Below are 11,126 nucleotides of genomic sequence, written 5' to 3' on the forward strand. Positions count from 1 at the left end.
AGAAGACAGAGCAGTCAGGAGTGAAAAGAGAAAACAAACCATGAAAAGGGCACCAGGTTTAGCTCCAGAAGGTTCAACTAAACTTTGTTTTTTTATGCATGCAGCTTATCACACCTCAGTGATGCCAAAATATAAAAACAACAGAAATCCATTTACACAAATCTCAAAATACAAACACTTTGTTTTAGAGCTCTTTTTTTTTACTTCATATACTGCCCCATCAGCCCCCACCCAATCCCCGCCCTTAAAAAAAATGAACGTCTGCGTGAAAAGTCAGTCTACATCATACATAATAAAATTAAAAAACTTCTACAACACAAAATGTAAAACCATGTGCCGAAACTCAGAGCAGTAGTTGCATGGCATCTTTGTGCAGTCCTAACGCTTAAGGCGTCCTTCGTCATCGTTTCTCATCTGTCAGAGACGGCGAGCAAGCCGGTGCTACTGTTTGTCCAGCTCGCACACATACATGAGGTGATCCTCTGGCGACTTCCCATGAGTCTTACTCAGGTGAAGCTTGACCGCGTGCTTGCTCGCAAATGTCCGATTACACAGTTTGCACTGATAAAGGGCGCCGCTGTCGTCGTCCTCGGGAGAGGGCAACGGCGATTCGGAGGAGGGCAGAGATGTGGTTAAGGATGAGGACAGGGAGATGGGTAAGGAGGACGGGATGGATGTGGGGAGTGAGGATGGCAAAGGGTGGCTGGACGGGTGGAGGTTGGAGAACAGTTTCTCAGACAGTCCTTTGGTATGGCGTTGGTGGTGGTGTTGCTGGGAGATCTGGCTGAGCAGCTGCTCCCCAGAAAGCTTCGCCAGGTCTCGCAGGCGAAAGCCCAGGTGGGATTCCAGGTGGCTGACGTAGGTGGACGGCGAGCGAATCTGAGAGGCGCAGTCACTGCAGAAAAACACAGGGTGACCAGAATCCAGGTTCTTCAAGAACTTTGTGCCACCGGTTCTCCTCAGCTGGTACTTGACATTTGCCAGCCAATGGGATATGGTTGTCATGGAGAGACCCGTAAAGCGGGAGATATGCATTCTTTCCTGTGGGCTCAGGTCCGACATCATGTACTTGCCGTCATTTGTTTGTCTGAGACTGGAAGCAAACTGGGCCTGTAGGATGAGGAGGTGCTGAGGGTTCCAGTTGGACTGGCGGCCTTTACGCTTCTGGGCAGGCGAAACATCTTCGGTCTCTTCCTGCGTGACGCCGTCGATGTCAGAGCGCTCGGACTGGCTGGTGGGCGTGGAGGACTTGGACACAGCCTGGCTTTCTGTCAGGTTCCTCAACATGTCTGAGATATCTGAGAGGGCGTTTTCTCTCAGAGGTGACGTGGACATGAAGGAAGCTACTGCAGCTGAGGCTTTGGTCATGCTGATGGTGGAGGAAGGAGACACCGAGGATGGGGTGGAAGTGGGGGAGGAGAGAGATGTCGACCCCAAAGAGTTGCTGCTTTTGTCTGCATTTTTTCCTTTGGTAAGGTCTATGGGTTGGTCGTTGTTCAGATGCTGCTGGTAGAAATATCGCTCGAGGTGCTCGCTACCGGTCTTTTTGGTCTGTGCTGGTGGTGTAGAAGCGGCCACTGCTGCTTTCTCAGCCAAGCTGTTGCTCATCTTGAACAGCATGCTCATTGGGTCCAAGGAGGGCAGGGCCGGCTTGGCGGCCTTCCCCAGGTGCACGTTCATGACGGACTGCAGCGCACTCAGAGGGTTCACAAACGGCTGTTCTGGAGGCGGGTGATCAGTGATGATGGCTGTGCTGCCACACGCAGAGGTGGGTGGGGGTGAGGTCACGGCAGCAGACTCTACACCATTCTCTGCCGTCTCCTTTGTAGAGACATCCCCGTTTGCATTTCTGTGGTTGGGTCCATTTTCTTCTTCTGCACTTGCATTCTCAGGGGTCTTACTGCCTCCTGGTTGGCTTTCTTTGGGGGACTCTCCTCGGGCTGACTCCTCTGCCTCGCTGTTGCACGGTGAAGGGGTGGTGCGCCTCAGAGGAGAGCCCCTCACAACAGCAGCCGGCTCCCTCATTTTCTCCTCCACCTTGGCCACCTTCTCTGTCACTTTCTTGACGAGTTCCTCCATAGCATGGAAGTTGTTTTTAGGTAGTGGAGAGGTCTGGCAGCTAGGAGGCGAGATCAGCGGCTGGTTCTTGGCAGTGGGGGAGAGGATCTCCCCTCCGGGGAACATATATTTCAGTGGGGAGCTCTTTCCAGAGGTACCTAGTGAAAGCTTCATGATGTTTGGTAGCTGGTAGGCAGCGTGGATGCTGGGATATCCTCCCCAGCTGGGAGCTCCATTCTGGGCTTTGTTGATGGCTGAGGTCACTGTGTTCTCCAAGGACTTGAGGATATCAAGACCCCCCTTTGGACTTTCCTCCAGATCCTCCTCAGTCAGATAGCTATACTTTGAAGTGATATCAAACTTTTCCTCAACCTCCTCCTCACCTATGGCCTTCTTCTCCTTGCTCACATTGTTAACATTATTCAGAATGGACTCTGCAGTGCACTCCTCCTCCTTCGCCTCCTTCTTTATCTCCACAACCATAGGAGTGGGGGAGATGCTGGTCGGAGGAGGCACCGGGGCAGGTGGAGGGGAGAAGGTGGTAGCAGCCAGGGGGACCGACTGCACCTTCTCTTCAGCTGCTGAGTTTGACCTCGGTGCCTGGGCGGATGCCTCTATGATCGGTTTGCCTTTCTTAATCGCAGAGTTGGTGACTTTGATGAAATGTCCTGTCACCATCATGTGAGCTGTGAGCTCCTGCAGCGTGTCGTGAGAGCTGCCGCACTCCATGCATTTGAGGATCTGTGACTTCCTGGATTCGAACTGCCAGGCATAGCTGGCACCATTTTGGTGTCCATAGCGGTTGTTGGGCGTGATGTAAGGGTTGGTGACCTTTTGGAGTATATCGCCAGAGTCACTGAGGGAGGTGGGCTTTGGTGTGGCGCCTCCATTAGAGTCTGGCGAGCTGGGGATGTCCAGGTCAAGAGGGGCTCTCTTTCGAGCAGAAGAGATAATTTTAGCTGTCACAGGTGTGACAGGCTCTTTCAGAGGCACTTTCTGGTAGTGTTTCGTCTTAATCATGTGGACACTCAGGTCCTGAAGGGATTCAAAAGAGTGTCCACAGTACATGCACTTCAGAACCTTCTGCGCGTCCTCCTTCCCTTCCATCTCCAGCAAAGATCGTTTCCTAGGTTTGGACCACCGTTTAGCTCCCTCGCCATCCGTCTCGTGGTTATCATCACGGTAGTGGCCCGTCTCATTCATGTGCACCGTGAGCTCCACCAGCGTGTCGTATGCTGCGCTGCAGTCCTTACAGCGGAATTTGCTGGCACCAGTGAATATGGAGCCATAGAGCTTGGAGCTCTGCCGGTAGAGCTGGACGGTACTGAAGAGGTTGGGTTCTGTTGATGGGGTGCTCACGGCCACTGTAGGATGTTGGACCAGCGCCATCCTGTTGTGGTGGTTCTGGGAGACCTGCTGGAGGGTTTTAGCCATGGCTGTCTGGTGCCAGTCGTAGCCTCCGCTCCCACAGCTGCTGCTACTGCTGCTGCTGCTGCTGCTGCTGTGGCTGCGGGGGGGCTTCTCCGCTGGGGGCTGGCTCAGGTTCAGGTTTAGGGTGGACCAATAGGAATTGGTCAGAAAAGAGGTGTAAATGGCCTTCATCTTCTCCAGGCTGTCAGCAACAGAGCCTGTTGCTGCTAATATGGCCTCTTCGCCAGCGACAGTGGCGGCAGCGTTGGCGGCGGCCATCATGGTAGAGGAGGAGGACGGCGACAGGGCATTGGAGGGATCTTTAGAATGGAGGATCTCGTCCTCATTTTTAAGTGAGGAGCTATCAAAGTCAGACATTCTGTCACTGGTTTCGCTCAGATGGGACTCGCTGTCCAGCTCCTGACCAGAGAAGTCAGTGGCGTTGGGGGAGTCACGGAAGCCCGGCCGGTCCTTGAAGAGGAAGTCCTTGTCTGGACACAGGAGTTTGGCAGCGGGCTCTTCCCCGTCCTGGGCCGAGTCGTCTCCATCCAGGTCTTCATCCAACATAGCCGCTTCCTTCTCATCTTCAGGGACGTATGCTGCGAAATGAAGAACAAAGACAGAGAGAGATCGGTTAGACCTACCACAGGAGGAGGATTGTATTAGTCTCAGAGTTGATTCATCATGATGAAAACTCTTCTGACTAATGTGATTTTTGAAACATGTTGCTAATATTTCCCAGAACAGCTAAAGGATCAAACTCCAGTCCTCGGCGGCCGCTGTCCTGAATCTTTTCCATGTATCACTGCTGCAGCACACCTGAATAAAATTAGTACGTCATTAGCAAGACTCTAACGAACTTGACTGCATGCTGAGGTGGCAGTTCAGCCACTTGATTCATGTTACAGCAGCTCACGAGTGAATGAACATGGTGCAGTAAAAGTACTTTTAGAAGTACATTTTTCCAAACACATTTATTTAAATGAGCAGGTTGGGGGTTGCCACACCAGCATGCAGTCAGTTTTATTCAGGTGTGTTGCAGCAGGGATGCATGGAAACGTTGCAGGACAGCGGCCCTCGAGGACTGGAGTTTGACACCCCTGCTTTAGTGTGTGTGAGGGGCACATGCATCATGACGGGCGCGTGTTGCTTTGAATAAGGATAAATGAAATGTTTGCATCGTGTACATGGCCTGACTGCTTTCTCTGAAGCAGCAAACAAATAAATGCAGCGTATCTGTGAGTGAAACAGCCTCGATCTTCAGGACATCTTCTGAACCTGTTGAGAGGCAGCATGAGCCGACGGCACGGGCTTCACACTTTGTGCAATCGTTCACAGATGAAGGATTTACTCCCATAAACGGGACTCGTGCTCGCACTGACATTGTTTTCTCATTGGAACCGAGTCAGCACCCCGCCCCTCCTCCCTCAGGTCTTTGTTCTGCACAAAATCAGCGGGAGACAGGCGAAGAGAGAGACTGAGGATGGGAAGAGAAAGATGAAGTGAGGGAGAGGCGAAAAATGTCTCTTCAAACACAACTTGCCACCTTATTCTTCTCAAGGGGCAACAGCTTGAAATTAAAACTAAATTTGAAATTAATGAAGCACATTCTGGCGGTGGCATTCGTTTCTGAAGTAATAAATTACTTGTATCAACCTCGGAGACAGCGGTTCCTGTCTGTCAATTAATATGTCTTACGCTTCTTCTGCAGACTCTAATGCATTCCCTAACAGACACACTCGCCATTTAAATTAAGCATGCATGTTCACTCATTACACCGCTCAGCCCTCGCCTCCTCGTAAATAAAAAAAATGTATGTACGTTTCCCTGCGACAAATCTCTCCCCGCAAAACCCATTTGCTTCAATTACAGAAGATTAGAAAAAAGTTTAGAGTTATTATTTACAGTTTAGCTGCAGGGAGACGGCTCGAGGATCTCCATTTATATTCAAATCCCTCCAGTTTAAGAAGAATACAGTGGAAATCACACAGAGAAGAGATGCATCAAGACAAATCACACTGTCGCCTCTCCGTGCAACTACCAATGTTTTCTTTGGTTAATAAGTCCATCAGAGGGGAAGCAGATGAGCAACGCTCGCGCTGTGCACGTCGAGCTGAGCGTGCTCGCACGCGCACATGCAACAGATACAGAAGGAGAGGGTGTGTGTGTGTGTGTAACGGGCTGTCACTCGCCCATCTGACCTGGCGTGTAAGCACAGGAAATGCATCTGTAACCACAATCCACCGCTTTCACAGACACAAAGGCTATGTTCACACTGCAGGCGAAAGCGACTTTTTTGACCCTCTGCGACCCATCTATCCGATCATGGTGTGACAGTGTGAACGGCACAAATCCGATATTTTTAAATCCGATCTGGGTCACTTTCGTATGTGGTCCTGAATCCGATACATATATGATGTTTTAGAAAGGGACTGCTGTGTGAACGGTCATGTCGCATTAAATCCGTCTTTTATGTCACTGACACAATACAGACGCCAATTATCAGCGCCGGAGAAGACATCACGAACGCTTCCATCCAGTACAACTGTTGGGAAGACAACGTTGGAGAAACGTGAACATTTTATTTGTACTGTATAATCTGCAGATTCTGACAGAAATCTGCAGCTATCCTCTGAAGCACCGCTCCTCTAAAACAGCAGTAAGGATCATTATTAGGACAAATGTAGATAACACAATAACTTTATAACTTAAAGCAAAGTTGGGAAACGTAAAGTCCGAAGTCTTTATATTAAGGCCATCAGTCGAACATACTGTTAGCTCTGGGTGTAAACAGAGCGCGTTGTGTGTGACGTCTTCTTTTGCGCATGCGGCCACTTTGAGGGTTCACACTAGAGCGCGTTGGCTGTCGCATTTTGTTTGTAGTGTGAACGAGCAGACAAAAAAATCGGATTTGATGAAAAAATCGGAATGGAGCATTAAGACCTGCAGCGTGAATGTGGCCAAAGAAACGAGCTGCCGCAGACACCGTCAGAGGTCTGGTCCCACTGTCTCTGAGCTGATTATTCTAGCCAATAAGGTTACGTCCCCATGCTGTCTGTTCGGCAAAGACTGGACACAGTGGGGGAATGACGCTGAGAGGTCGGTCGTGCTTTAACCGAATCTTGCCATAGCTCAGATGGTTTTAACAGGTTTTTGTTGAGCAGGAAAAAAACCACTGAAACCGGAGCAAAGTGACACAAACAAAACTTCCTGCCTGGAATACCTGCACGACCTGCTGGCATCGTGTGTGTGTATGTGTGTGTCTGTAATGTACGTGTGTGTACTGCATCAGCAGTGAAACGGAGAGGAGTCTTTGTCATTGTCAGGCTCCTGTTTGCCGTCGGCGATGATACGACACTGCCGTGGGATAAACAGATGTAGAGAGACACAGATATCCCCGAGCCATCACGCGCACACACACACTTCCTGTATGTACTGTATGCACTGCAGTGTAACAGCTCTGTGCCTCGAGGCGATCTCTGGAGTTTGTTTTCAGGGTCCTCCTGAAAAGCTTTAAACGCGTCACGGCGAGTGCTTTAAACCCGTACGGTCATCTGACCTCTCACCGACACTACGTGCGGTAACGGCGCCCTTTGTTGCAATAAAGCAGCTGTGTATCTGAATGCGTTTCGTCTCTCAGCCTCCTTGGCTCTCCCTCCGTCTGTCTCGAGCCGCCACCCGTGCATACGAGCACTCACCATCTGCTGTGAATCAGCCCAAACGACAGCTGTGTAAGAGAACCGTGCAGAGCCACAGCAGCCCAGAGCGCTCATCGAGGCCAAACGTGAGCACGTGAAACCGCATTACGGCGAGCCGCCTCTGAGAGAATCCACGTCTCTGTAAAGTACACAGCTTTTATTGGAAACCACGTTTTAGTGGTGAAAGTGTGGAACAAAGAGCAGAACTGCAACAAAGGCAATGAGATTTGAAGATCAGTGGTTCTTCCTCGTTTAAAAGCTTTGTGTTGCTAATGTTTGTGGTTCTTCCAACGGTTCCTCCTGGATTCTCCTGGAGTCTCTGAGCAGTCCCTCAGTCTGTCAGCCCGAGTTTTATCCTAACACGCAGCCTGCAGGAGGTCCAGATGTTCTCGTGCAGCACCTCTGATGAGTTAGCTGAGTCTGTGCTCTGATGAAAAGGCTGGAGACAGGCGAGCAGCTCTAAGATGATACATCATCTCAGTGGCAGGAAGTGAATTATGAACTTCTCTAAATTTCTCAGCAGGAGATGTTTAAAGACATGACGTCGATTCAGATTTGTACTATCCAAAGTCCTTCAGGCCTTCACCTTCACAAAGACCTTCACCTTTCTTAAGAAGACCAAAGTTTAAATGCAGCATCTGAAAACTTCCTCATGTATACTGAGAAAGACTTTTACAGTCTGCTTCTCTGTGACATCACACTGTAATATTTTCATCGTGTGTACGGCATGTGTGAGGGGTCAAAAATCCTGCAGCTCTGATTTTACTGCAGGTGCATTAGCCATGTACACCAGAGAGGAGGGAGGAGGAGGGAGGATGAGGGGGGAGGAGTGAAGTAAAAAATGAGGACACACACGCTGAGATGATCCCCAACGCTGCTGGCTCGGGCTCGATTGTGACCCAGGATACTGAGATCAGTACGCACGCGTACACACTTATACCACGCTGCAGTACGAGGAGGCAGGGTCAAACACACCAGGTATGCAGGTGCTCTTTTAATTAGTAGAGCAAGCTGCAGATGAAGGATCAGCAGGGTGGAGAAGCTGGTTTGATCTGAGAGGAGAAAAAATACAAATTTTTTTCCAGTTTTTCAGGTTTCCACAGGACTCCAGAACTGAACTCCAAAATGCTTCGATGGGAACTACGGCTCACAAAGCAAAGCGTGGTAAAGTTATGATCTGATCCTCGATTGTGCGACGGCTCGATTTTAAAGTGCTGAATCTGCTGCACACAAAGAGTTTGCTTCCCCACATCCCATCCACAGGGCCATGTCCGTGTGCCCGTGGACCAAACGTTCGGAGTTTGGGTGCAATGAATCATTTCGTCCTCTTCTTTGGGTTTTACTCCCAAACTTCAGTCGAATGGTTGTTCGTGTCTCTTCATAAACTGAAACCGCTCAGCAGGGTCAGACAAAAACAGTGGGCTGGGTGGAAGTATTTCCTCTAAAGCAGGGGTGAAACTTAAGGCCAGAGGGCCAAAATTGGCCCAGCCAAGACTAATCCGGTCCACCAAGCAGGTTTGGAAAATGAGTAGGATGACATACATTTTTGGACTTTTAAATGCATTTAATACGTTTTTTCAGCTTTTCTGGCTGATAAAGACGCCCCATGGTCTACACCACAGTGACTAAGTAACAGATCAACAATTAAAGGACAGAAAAGTCTTCTTCTGTCATTCGGACACATTTCTTTGTGTGTGTAGTTGAACTCCATCATGACAGAAAGAGGAGTTTACCCCGTCCTCAGGATCAAAGCGGGGTGTGTGTGGCGCTCGATGAAAAACGGGTGGACGTCGCCGCCCTAATCAGTCTGTAAACACGCTGCAGACAGGAAACGCTCCTCCAGCTCGTCCCTTTCACAGCGACGGGAGCACAACTGTCTCTGTGCACCGACACCAAAGGCCTTTTCTTTTTCGTTCCTGGCTCCTTGTCTCAACACAAAGCATTAACCTCCTAGGACCTGGCGTCCACATATGTGGACATCACATTTTTGGTTATTTAGACCAAAATACTAAATTGTGCTCTACAAGGGCCTGATATCCACTTACGAGGACATTATACTGCTGCTGTTCTATCAAAATTTTAAACAAATATCCTCATATGTGGCTCTCATTTTTCTTAAAAACAAAAATAAGGTAAAAAAAAATCTGGTAATTCTTTGTTTTTACATTCATCGGGCCCCAATTAGCCAAAATATCAAAGAGAAATTAAAAATGCTGCCGTGGAAGAGTTCGGGTCTTAGGAGGTTAATGTGGTGAGGGTGGAACTTTAACCATCTTTTCCTGAAGCACGTCAAGCGGCTTTAATGCCTAAAACTGATCCAGCCGCACGTTTAGCCCCCTCTAGCCTCCTGACATGGAGTGTTGTCTCTCAGTGAACAATACCACCTAACGACACGGTAACGAGACACGGCTCGGGGAGCGCTGCTTCATGATGATCACGTCCTCTCCCTGCCTCACGTCTGTCCCTCCGCAGTCAGCAGAGCAGCCACGTTAATGAAGTTAATTGAATCCACGATCAATAACGCTTAATTATAGTGATTTGAAATGCACAGACAAATTGGTGGGATAGTCCTTCTGCACGTGCACTCAGGGTGCTGTAGTTCCTTTAGCTATGAGGCGTGTGGCCTCATAGCTGCTAGCAGTCTGGAGCAGCATTGGCGACAGCGTTCACCTGAGTGGACGTCAGCTTGGGAGGTTTCACAGCTGACTATTGCCATGACGACAGCACAGCTGATAAAGCTGTGTAGCTAACGTGCTCTCGGTTCAGCGGTGATCTCAGAGCTTTTGCACTCCGAGAGTAGAAACGTGCACACACACACAGCGATTGTGGGAAGTTGCTTGGTATCTATTACCTGCCAGTCTGCTCTGATCTCTTTGGACAGCTCTGATCAAAAGATGTCATCCAGTCCACTCGACCCGGCTCGCCGGGGGAGCGTGCGTGCACGTGTGTGTGTGTTGCCGAGTAAATCACAGCGAGGCCTGGGTGTAAACAAAATGACAGGATCACTTTAAGGTTCTGTCAAGTAGGCAGGAGGCGATTATGATAACGCCCGCTCTGTTCCAATGCAAACGGACACACTTAAATTCAGCGGGCGTGGGATCGCACCCACGGCGGAGCTTGTTCTCCGCGTCCGCCGCTCTTCTTTAGTCCTCCTCGCCTCGCAGAAATAATGCCTTTCTCTGGTGCTCAGTAGAGCTCGACTTACAGCCTGGATGTAAACACACAGAATGACATCTTCCTGAATGTGGGCATGAAACAAAAGAAGTCCTTAGAATGAATCTGCGCGGCAAACGTGGATGTAAAGAGGCTGAAAGAAGTTCCACGGAGGCAATAAAAGGTGTAAAATGTGCCGAGTTTGGGAGAAAAGAAAAACGGTGCGCAATAAAACTGGAAAACAGCTCTGCTCCGAGGCAATTTAGACTGCAAAACACAAACCATTAAGTTTGTGCATTATCTTTTAATTTAATCTTGAATGATTTATAATCCATCACGCAAGGCTTCAACCATATCCAATTATTCTCTGCTGCTTGATTGACAACAAATGGGATTTATTAAGCTAATAAAAAGTGACGTGCTCTGAAAATAACCAGCGAGACGGACACGCAAACACCTGAGAGATCGATACTCTGCACGTATGTGTGTGACTTTAAAGCCGTGCGAGAAAACCCTTTGAACAATCACGTATGCATCTCTTTACTTAAAAGAGAAATCCGTCTCCATCCAACGCGCTCGCTCTGCAGAAACGTCGGAAATCAAAATGTCAGCCGTGTGACGACTGATGGCTTTTCCTCACGCAGGCCGACTGATTATATTAGACTTTAATTCCTCCGTCCGCGGCTTACGTGTCATCTTAGTCTGCGCTTTATCTGCTAATGTTACGCTCAATCACTTGATATTAATGAAAAACAGAGAGCCAAGCAATGTGTGTGTGTGTGTGTGTGTGTGTGTGTGTGTGTGTGT

The 11,126-nt window shown here is 49.2% G+C and overlaps 1 protein-coding gene across 1 annotated transcript in view; it reads right to left on the reverse strand.

Moving 5' to 3' along the window:
- Positions 1 to 265: 265 nt before the first annotated feature.
- Positions 266 to 11,126, reverse strand: part of tshz3b (teashirt zinc finger homeobox 3b) — a 27,955-nt gene continuing 17,094 nt past the window's right edge. Inside the window, exon 2 of the mRNA XM_005726427.2 lies at positions 266 to 4,067. Within this exon, the coding sequence (XP_005726484.1) occupies positions 442 to 4,067 (3,626 nt within the window). The 3' untranslated portion in view covers positions 266 to 441. The remainder of the gene's footprint in view (positions 4,068 to 11,126) is intronic.

The sequence above is a fragment of the Pundamilia nyererei genome, unplaced genomic scaffold (assembly GCF_000239375.1).
Source record: "Pundamilia nyererei isolate P.nyererei 1_Seehausen unplaced genomic scaffold, PunNye1.0 scaffold00019, whole genome shotgun sequence".
Classification (NCBI taxonomy): domain Eukaryota; kingdom Metazoa; phylum Chordata; class Actinopteri; order Cichliformes; family Cichlidae; genus Pundamilia; species Pundamilia nyererei.